The sequence below is a fragment of the Carassius carassius genome, chromosome 29, assembly GCF_963082965.1.
Source record: "Carassius carassius chromosome 29, fCarCar2.1, whole genome shotgun sequence".
Taxonomy (NCBI): domain Eukaryota; kingdom Metazoa; phylum Chordata; class Actinopteri; order Cypriniformes; family Cyprinidae; genus Carassius; species Carassius carassius.
The window spans coordinates 20835475-20850949 of NC_081783.1; the positions used below are offsets into that span (position 1 = coordinate 20835475).

The 15475-nt window shown below is 46.6% G+C and overlaps 1 protein-coding gene across 1 annotated transcript; it reads right to left on the minus strand.

Moving 5' to 3' along the window:
• Positions 1–2281: 2281 nt before the first annotated feature.
• Positions 2282–15470, minus strand: LOC132109321 (soluble guanylate cyclase 88E-like). The gene is made up of 13 exons (XM_059515327.1): positions 15454–15470; positions 14731–14862; positions 14600–14636; positions 11876–11986; positions 10286–10405; positions 9355–9492; positions 9113–9269; positions 8498–8607; positions 8148–8237; positions 7546–7569; positions 3539–3664; positions 3312–3449; positions 2282–3225 (listed from the first exon to the last, which is right to left on the minus strand). The coding sequence occupies exons 1-13, from the start codon at positions 15468–15470 to the stop codon at positions 3067–3069; spliced, it is 1359 nt and encodes a 452-aa protein (XP_059371310.1). The 3' UTR covers positions 2282–3066.
• Positions 15471–15475: the final 5 nt, after the last annotated feature.

The window sequence follows — 15475 nt, forward strand, 5'->3', positions numbered from 1 at the left end:
AACATCGCCTCCCTCCTCTCTCTCCAGCCTTTCTTCATTTCTTCGTTTCTTTCGTCCTGTCGCATGGAAGCGTACCGTGAGCAGGTTCAGTAATGCAAACACAAGTGGACTGATCTCCAGAAAGATCTGGCAGGAACACTTTTCTACAGATAAAAACTGACAGCAGTTTTTACTCGACTGGGTGAGTCTCTTTAATTCTGCCTCCTGTCAAACTTTTAGTTAAGAAAGAGCTTCTGAAAACCAGAAAACGAGACTAATGCTTTGGAATACAATACATGCTCATTTTTGAATACTAATCATAATGGACTTTTCCAACCCATTGACTAACTGTCATATGCTGTGAAGTATTGTGTAGACCTGCCATGCTTCTGATTATGTTTATTAATATATGTAAAAATCTGTTTCAAACATGTTTTTGTTTATTGAACTTTCTGTTCATTGAGAAATACTGCAAAAATATTGCGCAGCACAACTCTTTTCATCATTGATGATGATAAGAAATATTTCTTGAGCAGCAAATCAGCAGATTAAGAGTGATTTCTGAAGAATCATGCAACACTAAAGACTGGAGTAATGATGCTTCGATCACAGGAATAAATTACATTTTAAAATATATTCACATAGAAAACAGTTATTTAAAAACTGTAATAATATTTCAAAATATTGCTGTTTTTAATGTATTTCTTATCGAATAAATTCAGCTTTGGTGAGCGTAAGAGACATTTGAAAAACTCTCTTCACCTCTACACCAGGTTACCCATAATTCCCCTCGCCGTCATGAGTGGTGGGGCACACCTCAGCTCTGAGGGGTATGTCAGCGGAGGGAAGGTGATGTCTGCAGTGACCCCGACATTCAGCCCTGGGTTCCCATCTGAAGACGCGTACACACACGTCCACACCATCCTCATAGTCATCATCTTCTGCATCGTCTGCTTCCTGCTCTTGGTGGCGTTCTTCTACGCCTTCTGCTTCCACTGCACGCTGCAGACGTCTCCCAAAGACGGGCGGCAAACCTCCGGCTGCAGTCTGGACAGAGAGGACGCCACCTTCAGACGCAGCTCCTCCAGCCCCTCGCTGGGAAACACCATCTGAGAAAGACTCCAGAGTCCAGACCCTACCTCTCAAAGAAACCAAATCAGTGCTTGATTGTTTTTCTTCCCTTTTTTTATCCTTCCCTTTATTTTTGAGGAATACAAACTGCAAAGGAAATGAATTAGTATTTCATTTAGTCATCATATTTAAAAATAAATAAATATACAAAACTCTATGCTGTTCAAAAGTTTTTTATTAATACTTTTATTCAGAAAGCACACATTCAAAACATTTAGCCTATGTTACGAAAGATTTCTATTTTGCTGTTCTGTTTTGTTAAATGCTGTTCATTCAACTTTATATTCATCAGGAAATCCTGTAATAAAATGTATTATAGTTTCCACAAAAATATTAACCAGCACAACTATTTTCAACACTGATAAAAATCAGAAATTTCTTGTTTCTGAAGGATCATGTGACACTGAAGACTGGAGTAATGATGCTGAAAATTCAGCTTTACATCAGCGTAATAAATAATATTATAAAATATCTTAACATAGAAAACACTTATTTTAAATTAATAATAAAACATACCTTATTTAAATAAATAAATAAATGCTGTTTTGGTGAGTATAAGAGATTTCTTATCAAAAACCTCACTGGATGAAAAGCAGAATACAGCTTTATCATTTTCTTTGTCAGTTCTATTCAACTTTGTCTCATACCAGAAACTGAAATTACTGTTTTCTGCAGAAGTAATGCGTGAAATTATTGAGCCTGCTTGTGATCTACTGAAATATATTGAACAATGGTGATTAAATGAGTCCCGCTGTCACTCCTGCTTTATTTTCACATCACTTTGAGGAAACAGTTAGGCAGCAAGCAAACAATACACAGACAGAGAAACACATCAAAAACTAAAAGGGCAAAACAGAGAGAAAGACCAGACGAATCTTGAGAAGAGCTGCAAAGTGTCATCTGTGATGGTAAATTACCACTTGAAATAATTCTGAGCCTTCTCTAAGATTGTAAAAACAAACAAAAATAAGCAATTACATTAAAACACTTACAATGGAAGTCAATGGGGCGTTGCACTGGGATAAATCCTTCTAAAAGCTACAAGACATAAACGGTGTGTTAACAAGACAGCAGAATCACTAAATATCATCCTGAGTGAATATTTGAAAATATTTTCTAAAACTAAAAATACTTGTTTTAAATTGTAATAACATTTTACAATATTACTGATTTTACTGTATTTTTGTTAAATGAATGCAGCTTTGGTGAGCAGAAGAGACTTCTTTCAAAAACATTAAAGAAAATCTTATAGACAACTTTAAAATGGTTGTGCATAAAATTATTTTAATGTCAAGTAAGCACTTCCCCAATTAGCATTCTTAAAGAAAAGTATATATTATTTCAATCGCTAAATATTTATACATCATGCCAGTATTTGTTGCACTGCTTAATTTATGCTGATTTTATTTATTTATTTTTATCATTTCTTTTTTTCTTTTTTTTTTTTTATTGTTTCAGTGGTTTTAATTACTAAATGAGAATCTGGTCGAATGTGCTTAATTGCCATGCAAATAATGTCAAAAATAAATGAATAATAATAATAATAATTTAAGAATATAATAATATTATTTTCCTTTTAAATGATGATATAGGATGAAATATGACCTTTCATTTTCATAAGGAGATTCATTAAAAATGAAAAAAATAAAGGTATCAATCAATATAAAGCATAAAACCAGCAAAAGAGAACAAAGATTTATAAAGCTTTAACCTGAATGAGACTGAATACAGATGAGAAGCCAACACAAAAAGCACATTTCAGTTCAATAATACCTCTAATCTATTTACAAGACAATCCAGCGAATCCAGTTTACAAAATTCTTTGGGAAACACATGCAGATCAATAGCCATATGATTCTGAGGATGGACTATGAAAACTAAAAAGGCTGAAATAGCTGAATGCTTTAGAAAAGACACTCGGAAATCAATTTCAAAGCCATGCCGTGATCACTATGTTTAGCACACAGAGCACATGGTGCTCTTCTCAGAGCCGTGGGAATCACACGAGCCAGCAGGAGAATCCAGTATTGAATCTCCAACGTCAAACTCAGTCGAGTCCAGTTCAATGTGTGGGTCCAGCAGACTGCTGTCCTGAAGAGCGTCCTTATAATGAGACTGAGAGAGAGCGTTTGATATTATCATGTGTCATGGTGTAACATCTCATCACTCGCTTACACAGGCACAGAAATCACAGATCTCACCTTACTGACGGATGCTTCTTCGACCCGACACTCCTCCATCGACTCCTCCAGAGAGTTTCCAGAGGTTTCCATCTTCATGCAGTGAGAGCGGATAGATTTCACATCGTCCTCATCCTCACCTGCCACAGAGGGGAACACCTAAGGAGGAAAATCCATAAGAAAAAACAGTTCTTAGCCATTCTGCAAACAACATTATTATTAATAATAATTTTAAATGATAAATTTACCAGCACGTCCTCATCGATGGGCGCTTCAGGGGCAGAGATGGCGGCTTTACTGATGGTCTGGGCTTCAAACTGTGGGCATGCGGCCTGAGCGTTTCCATCTTTATCTCTCTTTCCTTTCAGCCAGTACTGTCACAGTGTCTGGGTTGTGTCCCTGGGTTTCCACTAGATGTCCCCCTTTCTCACGGTGTCTGTCAACTTATCACTTCCTGTTCCCTTATTTGGTCACCTTCCTCCTTGTTGAGTAATTGATTGTTCCCCACCTGTCTCCTGTTCCCTCATTATCCTTCTGTGTATTTATACCCGGTCTGTCTGAGTCTGTTTTACGGAGTCCTTGTTTAATGTTGAATGTTTAATTAATGTCCGTCAGCTCTTGTCCTTGCCTTGTGTTCGTGCCTTGTTTATGTTTGGATGGATGTTTTGGTCTCGACCCCTGCCTGGACTGTTTACTCTATTTGGATTACCCTTTAATAAAAGACTTACCTGCAATTGGTTCCCTCTCCCGTGGTTCTTTGTAACACCGATCGTGACAGAAGGACTCCGTCATGCAAGGAACCAGCGGTATGTCTTTTTCCCGCTCCCCAGCCAGGATGGCGGAGCGGAGGGCGAAGCATCTGAAGTTGATCGCCCTCCGCCAAGAGGGCAATGAGGTGGGTGCCCTGTCACAGGTGTTCTGGTCCCTGGCCGAGGGCATGGGATACAATGACGCAGCCCTTAAAGACTATTTTAATGGCGGGCTGGATGATCCAGTGTCTCAGGAGGAGATGACGCAGTTAGAGACACTGGAATTCTGGGAATTTGTGCGCTACCTGCAGCATCGGCTTCGGTGGGATGCCCCAGCCACTTCTGTCTCTTCCGGCGGGGTGGTCGTCAGCCCAGCACCACTGCCCAGGATGGCAACCAGCCAAGCGCCACAACCCAAGATGGCCGCCAGTCCAGCACCACTGCCCAGGATGGCTACCAGCCAAGCGCCACAGCACAAGATGGCCGCTAACCCAGCGCCAATGCCCAAATTGGCCACCGTTCCAGCGCCACAGCCCAAGATGGCCGCCAACCCAGCGCCAATGCCCAAATTGGCCACCAGTCCAGCGCCACAGTACAAGATGGCCGCCAGCCCAGCGCCAATGCCCACTTTGGCCACCGGTTCAGCGCAACAGCCCAAGATGGCCGTCAGCCAAGCGCCACAGCACAAGATGGCCGCTAACCCAGCGCCAATGCCCAAATTGGCCACCAGTCCAGCGCCACAGTACAAGATGGCCGCCAGTCCAGCACCACAACCCCAGATGGCCACCAGCCCAGCACCACAGTACAAGATGGCCGCCAGCCAGCACCACAGTACAAGATGGCCGCCTGTCCAGAGTCATGGCCCAAGATGGCCGCTTGCCCAGCGCCGCTGCACAGGATGAGAGTCTCAGCTGACCCTCCAGAGTCGAGTCAGGTGCCAGTGGACCCTCCAGAGTCGAGTCAGGTGCCAGTGGACCCTCCAGAGTCGAGTCAGGTGCCAGTGGACCCTCCAGAGTCGAGTCAGGTGCCAGTGGACCCTCCAGAGTCGAGTCAGGTGCCAGTGGACCCTCCAGAGTCGAGTCAGGTGCCAGTGGACCCTCCAGAGTCGAGTCAGGTGCCAGTGGACCCTCCAGAGTCGAGTCAGGTGCCAGTGGACCCTCCAGAGTCGAGTCAGGTGCCAGTGGACCCTCCAGAGTCGAGTCAGGTGCCAGTGGACCCTCCAGAGTCGAGTCAGGTGCCGGTCACCGCTGATCCTCCAGAGTCGAGTCAGGTGCAGGTCACCGCTGATCCTCCAGAGTCGAGTCAGGTGCCGGTCACCGCTGATCCTCCAGAGTCAGGTGCCGGTCACCGCTGATCCTCCAGAGTCAGGTGCCGGTCACCGCTGACCCTCCAGAGTCAGGTGCCGGTCACCGCTGACCCTCCAGAGTCAGGTGCCAGTCACCGCTGACCCTCCAGAGTCAGGTGCCAGTCACCGCTGACCCTCCAGAGTCAGGTGCCAGTCACCGCTGACCCTCCAGAGTCAGGTGCCAGTCACCGCTGACCCTCCAGAGTCAGGTGCCAGTCACCGCTGACCCTCCAGAGTCAGGTGCCAGTCACCGCTGACCCTCCAGAGTCAGGTGCCAGTCACCGCTGACCCTCCAGAGTCAGGTGCCAGTCACCGCTGACCCTCCAGAGTCAGGTGCCAGTCACCGCTGATCCTCCAGAGTCAGGTGCCAGTCACCGCTGATCCTCCAGAGTCAGGTGCCAGTCACCGCTGATCCTCCAGAGTCAGGTGCCAGTCACCGCTGATCCTCCAGAGTCAGGTGCCAGTCACCGCTGATCCTCCAGTGTCAGGTGCCAGTCACCGCTGATCCTCCAGAGTCAGGTGCCAGTCACCGCTGATCCTCCAGTGTCAGGTGCCAGTCACCGCTGATCCTCCAGAGTCAGGTGCCAGTCACCGCTGATCCTCCAGAGTCAGGTGCCAGTCACCGCTGATCCTCCAGTGTCAGGTGCCAGTCACCGCTGATCCTCCAGAGTCAGGTGCCAGTCACCGCTGATCCTCCAGTGTCAGGTGCCAGTCACCGCTGATCCTCCAGAGTCAGGGCTAGTCACCGCTGATCCTCCAGAGTCAGGGCTAGTCACCGCTGATCCTCCAGAGTCAGGGCTAGTCACCGCTGATCCTCCAGAGTCAGGGCTAGTCACCGGTGATCTTCAGGGACTGAGTCAGGTCACCGGTGATCTTCAGGGACTGAGTCAAGTCACCGGTGATCTTCAAGGACTGAGTCAAGTCACCGGTGATCTTCATGAACAAAGGCAAGTCACCATTGATCTTCATGAACAAAGGCAAGTCACCATTGATCTTCATGAGCAAATACAAGTCACCAATGATCTTCATGAGCAGTGTCAGGCCAGCACCAATCTTCTGGAGTCCAGTAAGGACACCAGGGAATTACCAGAGTTTCGTCGTCCCGTTGGTCCAGCCGCACGGAGGTCTGCTCCGCCTTGGGGGGGCTCTGGTCCTGACCACATGGCTGTGGTGGTCTTCTGCTCCGCCCTGGGGGCCTTCCGCCCTGACCACACGGCTGTGGGGGTCTTCCGCTCCGCCCTGGAGGACTCTGGCTTCGTCCACAAGGACGTGGTGGTCTTCTGCTCCGTCCTGGGGGGCTTCCGTCCTGACCACACGGTTGTGGTGGTCTTCTGCTCCGCCCTGGGGGGCTTCCGTCCTGACCACACGGTTGTGGTGGTCTTCTGCTCCGCCCTGGGGGGCTTCCGCCCTGACCACACGGTTGTGGTGGTCCTCTGCTCCGCCCTGGGGGACTCCAGTCTCCACCACACGGACGTGGTGGTCTTCTGCCCCGCCCTGGAGGGGCTTCATGTTTTTTGTTTTTGTGTTCACTCCTGTCCCTGTTCCTCTCTGTCAGTCTGGCCCTCCGTCCCTCCCCCTGAACCTCCTCCGGTCCTCCTCCCTCCTGGTCTCCCTGTTTGGTGTTCATACTTGCGGTGTCTGGTCCCCATGTTTTTCTTTTCTGGCCCTCCGTCCCTCCCCCTGAGCCTCCACCTGTCCGCCTCCCTCCTGGTCTCTGTTTTGTGTCTGTCGTGGAGCGTCTGGGAGCCGCTCCGTAGAGGGGGGGTACTGTCACAGTGTCTGGGTTGTGTCCCTGGGTTTCCACTAGATGTCCCCCTTTCTCACGGTGTCTGTCACCTTATCACTTCCTGTTCCCTTATTTGGTCACCTTCCTCCTTGTTCTAGTTAATTGATTGTTCCCCACCTGTCTCCTGTTCCCTCATTATCCTTCTGTGTATTTATACCCGGTCTGTCGGAGTCTGTGTTACGGAGTCCTTGTTTAATGTTGAATGTTTAATTCATGTCCGTCGGCTCTTGTCCTTGCCTTGTGTTCGTGTCTTGTTTATGTTTGGATGGATGTTTTGGTCTCGACCCCTGCCTGGACTGTTTACTCTATTTGGATTACCCTTTAATAATAGACTTACCTGCAATTGGTTCCCTCTCCCGTGGTTCTTTGTAACACAGATCGTGACAAGTACGTCTCAATCTCCACATTCCCCCGTCAGAGAAAAACATATTACATCAATAAAATAGCTGTAGTTTGTCAGCGCATCAGTCATATCTTTCAATCCAAACCATTATCCCGGTATTATGTTCAAATGATGAGTATGAATGTTATGTTCTGGATCAAACTGATCATTTGATTCAATACAAGTCACAAAAAAATCAGAATATGAAAAAGAAAAACAGGTAAAAACAGTTAACATTTAACAGTATTTATCTAATAATCTACAAAAAACTAGATGTTTAAAACAACTATTTTAATTGTAATTTTTTTTCCTTTTTTTAATGTGAATATCAAACAAGATTTTAAATACAGTTTTTGTGTTTGTATGCTTTCCTGAAGTTCAAACAGTCACATAATTACATGAGAGAAATGATAAAAAAACAACAACAAACAAACATTAGTTTGCTCAAGATGCATCACTATTATTATTGCTCATTATGTGGTCAGTGGTCAGACAGTTCTCGGATCAATTCATGGACCTCAGGTGGTCCTGTTTATCAAAGTCTGCGTAAACAAGCTTTGGGTCGATTTTTCAGTCCAGTTACTCAGCGACTGACCTTGATGGTGATGGTACCGCGTCTCTCGAAAATAAAGTGACTTCCCTTCAGGTGCTCATAAGTAGCGCTGCTCAGCTGTATGTGCATTTCCTATAATAACAGACATCAGACGTCAATCAGACAGCAGGCGTTCAGGCCTGTGAATGGCCACTAAGAGTTCAGTCCTATTATAAACAGAGGAACACTCGACAAAACCAACAAACATCGATCTAATGAGTGTGATATTGCGGTGCTTTTGATTAAAACTGCACTAACTCCATCATTCCTGCTTCAAGTAAATGCTCAAATTAAGGACGCACAAATGTTTGTACAATATATATGATTAAGTATAATAAAGACTTTCTATCTACCTTCCCATTGCTCTTCATGGCAGACGCAGTGTGGACTGTATCACCATGAAGACCGTAGCGAGGCATCTTGTGACCTATGACCCCAGCCACCACCATACCAGAGTGAATTCCTACGAGAAGAAAGAAACCGGCTCAAAATAGTGAGTGTTTTGAAAGAAATCAAGACTTGTGTTTCTCAAGAATGCATTGAATTGATCAAAAGTGACAGTTAAGACATTAATGTTGCAAAAGTTGTTTCAAATAAATGCTGTTCTTCTGAAGTTTCGAAGAAATGTTTCTTGAGCAGCAAATCAGCAGAATAATTTCTGAAGGATCATGTGACACTGAAGACTGGAGTAATGATGCTGAAAATGCAGCTTTGATCACAGGAATACATTTCATTTTAAAATATATTCAAATAGAAAACAGTTATTCTAAATTGAAATGATATTTTACAATATTACTGTTTTTGATCAAATAAATGCAGCCTTGGTAAGCATAAAAGACTTCTTTTTAAAAAATCATACTGATGTCAAACGGAAGTGTTTATTACCTGAAATTGCTCATTATATTACAATAAATAGAAATTAATGTAAATAATGAAAAAACAATTGTTGAATAAGAGAGAAGACGTACCCACGCGTATCTGGATGTTGTTTCCATTGGACGGGTCTTTGAGATGATCAATAGAAAGAACCATATCTAGAGCCATGTCACAAATATTATGAGCGTGAAACTTGGTCTTTTCTGGAGCGTCTGCCACCACCATGTAGGCATCGCCTATAGTTTCAACCTGAAACACACATATCAATGTGAGGAACATCTGTATCACCGTGTGATCGCGCTGGAACCGCAGAAGAAACGATCTCACCTTAAACACTCTGTTTCTCACTGAGTGTGTAGAAGAGCGTGTACATGGTGTTGAGCATAGAGACCACCTGCATGGGTGTGATATGACTGCAGATATGAGTGAAGCTCACCACATCACTGAACAGGACGGTCACATCAGGAAACACCTGAAACAGGTCAAATATAGACATTAATGATCAGAGTTTAAAGAAAAAGTTCACCAAAAAAGACAATTGTAAATGGATGCCGTCAGGATGACAGCTTAAACAGCTGGTAAAAACATCACAATAATCCACAAGTAATCCACTCCACTCCAGTCAATCAGTTAACAACGTGGAGTGAAAACTGTGTGTTTGTGAGAAATAAATATGTCGCTTTTAGCCAAAATCCACAATAACAATTCCTCAAGTGAAAAGTGCATCCCTTGTTGTCCTCTCACATCAAACCCAGATTTTCACCTCACAAGTTGTTAACTGATGAACTGGAGTGTTGTTGATTACTTGTGGATTATTGTGGTGTTTTTATCAGCTGTTTAGACTCTCATTCTGACGGCACCCATCCAAAGCAGAGGATCCATTGATGAGCAAGTTATGTAATGCTATATTTCTCCAAACCTGTTCCAACTCTTTTACATCTTGGATGGCCTGAGGATGAATACATTTGAAGGAAATGATCATTTTCGGATTTCAAAAAGTTCATTAGCTTTACTTAAAAAAAAAAAAACAAAAAAAAAAATTATATATATATATATATATATATATATATATATATATATATATATATATATATATATATATATATATATATAATACCAATTTAGGTCAACCAATAACCAAGTAATGCTTAATTTTGTTCCGTTTGTGCTGTATCTATATTTAAATATATTAATACTAAAATGTAACTGTATTACAATAATTAATTAATACAACTTTTAATATATTAATATTAAAAATGACTTGCCATGTTCCATGTGAACTCCACAAGAGGACAAGCAAGCAGAAAAGCATCATTGATCTTCTTCCCATCCAGATCAGGAAAGACGGTCGCCAAACCAGAGCCTACGTTATGCACAACCATGTCCTATTGCATCAGAAGATACACATTATATACCACAACAAGACAAGACAAGACGAGACGTGAAGAGAAGAAAGACACCTGTCTGAAGACAATGTTGAAGGGAAAATCTTCAAAGAAAAAGTCACTGGTGATGGGGAGGATCTCTATTGCTCCTCTTCATCCTCCTTCTGGATATATCGATACGCAGAGTTATCAAAGTTTAATCTGAAATCAAAATATCACTGTTTTATTACATCTGCCCACATGTCCTGTAGGGTTTAATACTCAGTTGTGCAACATCCACAAATTCTGGTTACTATTTGAATTATGTTTGTTTAATAACTGTGGCGGGGGAGGCGTGGTTTTAGCGAAGTCTGCAACGGGAGAGCGAGTGAAGAGACGAGCGGCGGTAAGTGGTTAAGGTGAGAAACATGTAGTGATTGGCGTGGGGAACCAACATTTAAGGAGCGAAGGACGAGAGAGACGGGTACTCGTGAGCGAGTGAAGCTGGCGAGCTGCCAAGGACAGAAGGCTGCAGTACTGAAGCAGAGGAGACTTCGTTGAAGTGCGCGCACCTGCCGCGTTTGTTTGTTTTATTTTTGAATCTGGTAAATAAAGTCTCACGAACCCCGTACGCCGACCCTGGTCTCCTTCCTGCCACCTTAGACAGAACCATTCACTACACTGGTGCCGAAACCGCCATGCAGACTACGTCGGGATCATCATCATCGCCATTTGCGGACATCATCACATCGCTCGCGGGTCTTCATCAAGGACACAACCAGGCCCTGCTGGATCTGCGGGCCGACCAGGACCACCGGTTCCAGGCCATGATGCGGGTCCAGCAGGAGGACCGCGACCTGTTCCGGAGCCTGCCCGACCGGGAGGGTCGGATGGGGACGGCCTCCCCCAGCGCCCCGCCCGCCCACATGCCGCTCACCAAGATGGGACCCGCTGACGACCCAGAGGCGTTCCTCGACCTGTTCGAGCGGACGGCAGAGGCATGTGGGTGGCCGATGGACAGCTGGGTGATCCCTCTGCTGTCGGGGGAGGCCCAGAAGGCGGCCCAACAACTGCCCGTCCCGAACCTCCTGGTCTACCCCGACCTGAGACGAGCCATCCTCCAGAGGGTCGGCCTCAGTCCCGAACAACATCGCCAGCGCTTCCGGTCGCTGGAGCTGGCCGAAGCGGGCCGACCCTTTGTGTTGGCGCAGCAGCTCCGGGACTCGTGCCGCAAATGGCTGTTGGCCGGGGACGGCGACGCCGAGTCCATCATCAACGCGGTGGTGCTGGAACAGTCTCTCGCGCCTCTGGCATCCGCCAATTTTGGGGACGAATTGGCCAGCGTTCCAGCATTTACTGGGGTATTTGACAGCGGGTGCCATCGGGGGAAAGAACCGGCCGGGGGGTGGGGCGAGCGCTCAGGTGGGAGAATCTGTCCCAGGACCTAGCGGGGCAGTCCCAGGGGAACCGAGCGGCGTGGCGAGGCTAAACCTTGCCAGTCACGATGACTTTCCCCTGGAACAATCTCAGGACGAGACGCTTAAGCATGCCTTCGAGCAGGTCCGCTCGATTGATGGGCGGGTCCTCCACCCTGAGCGTCCGCTATCCCACCCGTATTTTGCCGTTATTAAAGACAGGTTGTATCGAGTGACCCACGACGCTCAGACAAAGGAAGATACAACCCAGCTGTTAGTACCGCGGAGCCGTCGGGAAATGCTTTTCCAGGCGGCGCATTGTAATCCTATGGCAGGGCACTTAGGAGTAGCAGCAACACTAAATCGCCTAACGACCCGATTCTTTTGGCCGGGCATTCACGAGAACGTGCGCAGGTGGTGCGCGTCTTGTCGGGAATGTCAGTTGGTAAACCCACCGGCCGTTCCAAAAGCGCCTTTGTGCCCTATTCCTCTAGTGCAAGTCCCCTTCGAGCGAATTGGTATGGACCTGATCGGGCCGTTAGAGCGATCCGCACAGGGAAACCGTTTCGTGTTGGTCTTAGTGGATTACTCGACACGGTATCCTGAAGCAGTGGCGCTCCGCAACATCTCGGCAAAGAGTGTGGCGGACGCCTTGTTTCGTTTAATCTCCCGCGTGGGAATCCCAAAGGAGATTCTCACGGACCAGGGCACCGCGTTTATGTCACGCACGTTAAGCGAATTGTACGGATTGTTGGGCATTAAAGCGGTGCGTACCAGCGTCTATCACCCACAAACGGACGGTCTGGTCGAACGGTTTAATCGCACATTTAAAACCATGATCCGGAAGTTCGTACAAGAAGACGCGAAAAATTGGGACTGTTGGCTAGAACCCCTCTTATTTGCTGTGCGCGAGGTCCCCCAAGCCTCCACGGGGTTTTCCCCCTTCGAGCTTCTCTATGGACGTCAGCCCCGGGGGGTGCTAGACGTCCTGAGAGAAACTTGGGAGGGCGGACACTCGGATAGCAAAAATGAAATTCAATATGTCCTGGACCTGCGCGCAAAACTCCATACACTGGGTCGGCTCTCTATGGAGAATTTGCTCCAGGCCCAGGGCAGACAAAGCCAGCTATATAACCGGGGAGCTAAGCTGCGAGAATTTACACCAGGAGATAAAGTGCTCGTATTACTGCCAACCTCTAGCTCCAAATTGTTAGCCAAGTGGCAAGGACCCTTTGAGGTCACACGGCGGATAGGGGATCTCAATTATGAGGTAGTACGGACAGATAGAGGCGACTCACGGCAAATCTACCACCTCAACCTCCTTAAAAAATGGAGCGGGGAGGAGTCAGTGTTGCTAGCGATGGTAGTGAGTGGGAAGGAGGATCTCGGGCCAGAAGCGATTATTAAAAGAAAACCCCTCGCACTGGCCCTAGGAGGGGACCACCTCTCGCCCTCGCAGCTCACTGACATCGCGCGGTTGCAGGTAGAATTTGCGGACGTGTTTTCGCCCCTACCTGGTCATACGGACCTGATTCAGCACCACATTGAGACAGAGCCGGGTGTCGTAATTCGCAGCCGGCCGTATAGATTGCCTGAACACAAAAAAAGGTAGTTCAGACTGAATTAGAGGCCATGCTGGGGATGGGGGTAATCGTCACACAGCGATTCGGTGAGCCCGATAGTTTTGGTGCCCAAAACGGACGGCTCGGTACGGTTCTGTGTAGACTATCGCAGGGTGAATGCAGTTTCCAAATTTGATGCTTATCCAATGCCGCGAATTGACGAGTTGCTCGATCGGCTAGGCACGGCTCGTTTTTATTCGACATTGGACTTAACCAAAGGATACTGGCAGATCCCCTTATCTCCCATGTCCAAAGAAAAGACAGCCTTCACCACGCCATTCGGATTACACCAATTTGTTACGCTTCCGTTCGGCTTGTTCGGGGCCCCGGCTATGTTTCAGCGCCTCATGGATCGAGTGCTGCGGCCCCATGCTGCATATGCCGCAGCCTACCTGGATGATATTATCATCTATAGTGGGGACTGGCAGCGGCATATGGAGCATGTGAGGGCGGTCCTCAGGGCGCTGAGACGGGCGGGGCTAACGGCCAACCCAAAGAAGTGCGCAGTTGGGCAGGTAGAGGTAAAGTATCTGGGCTTCCACTTGGGCCACGGGCAGGTGCGTCCCCAAATTGATAAGACGGCAGCAATTGCAACCTGTCCCAGGCCCAAGACCAAAAAGGAGGTGAGGCAGTTCTTGGGGCTGGCGGGATATTATAGGAGGTTTATTCCTCATTATTCGGACCTCACCAGCCCGTTGACTGACCTCACTAAAAAGGAGGTACCGGATACGGTCCAATGGACGGAGCAGTGCCAACGGGCCTTTACCCGAGTTAAGGCGGCCCTGTGTGGCGGGCCGCTCCTGCACTCTCCTAATTTTACTAAAATAACTCTCCTAATGGCTCCCCGGCCTGAGTCGGGCGGTGGGGGTATGTGGCGGGGGAGGCGTGGTTTAGTGAAGTCTGCAACGGGAGAGCGAGTGAAGAGACGAGCGGTAAGTGGTTCAGGTGAGAAACAAGTAACAGCTGGATCTCGTTGCAGTGATTGGCGTGGGGAACCAACATTTAAGGAGCGCAACAGCTGGCGAAGGACGAGAGAGACGGGGACTCGTGAGCGAGTGAAGCTGGCGAGCTGCCAAGGACAGAAGGCTGCAGTACTGAAGCAGAGGAGACTTCGTTGAAGTGCGCGCACCTGCCGCGTTTGTTTATTTTATTTTTGAATCTGGTAAATAAAGTCTCACGAGCCCCGTACGCCGACCCTGGTCTCCTTCCTGCCACCTTAGACAGAACCATTCACTACAATAACACAAGCACAACAGGCGCAACAGATGGTACCTGCATCAGGTGAATAATATGTTTCCATGCGTCTCACCTCATGGTGACGTGTGAATAATCCACCAGCTGCTCAGACAAAACCTCAACATGGATGTCAGTGTCGTAGAACTGTTTTCCTATCTGTCTCAGCTGACCCATGGCATAGTACAGGTAACCTTTACGCTTGCTCCTGACCAAACACACAGAGACAGAGTCGAGAACACAGAACATCCGCTGAACTCTGGACTACTGTGACTTTATGGAATTATTAGAATAAATTCAGGTAAATCAATCACTAATCAATTAGATGTATAGTAGAAAGATTGAAATAGTATTTTCCTGTAAATATGAGACATAAAAGGGGATCTTCTCCAATTAATGAGAACTTAGATGCCATTTTATTTTTTTGCTTATAATAGTTATAATCTAACTATACTGATATGTTTTAAACATACATTGTGCATACAAAATGTTTGAAAAAAATTGGTATATGACATTTTTGAAAATATAATTTATGGGTGATTCCTCAGGTAAACGCATTTATACCTATCTGGAACAATAACTATTTGTTTATTTGTGCTACACTAATCCTACTCGGCTTGTTATTTTAAGATATAATTTAAGGAATTAGCTGTGATTTAACACTTTTTATAAATGAAATGCCTGTTTCTTGTATGTGACTCTTTGAATAGATCTAAGGTCATTTTTAATCACAGTAGTTAGATATTCTAACCTGATGAGTTACGAAGGAGTGCAGTCTGACGTCGGCCCTCTCTCTGACCAGTTTTCACACGTCATCACCG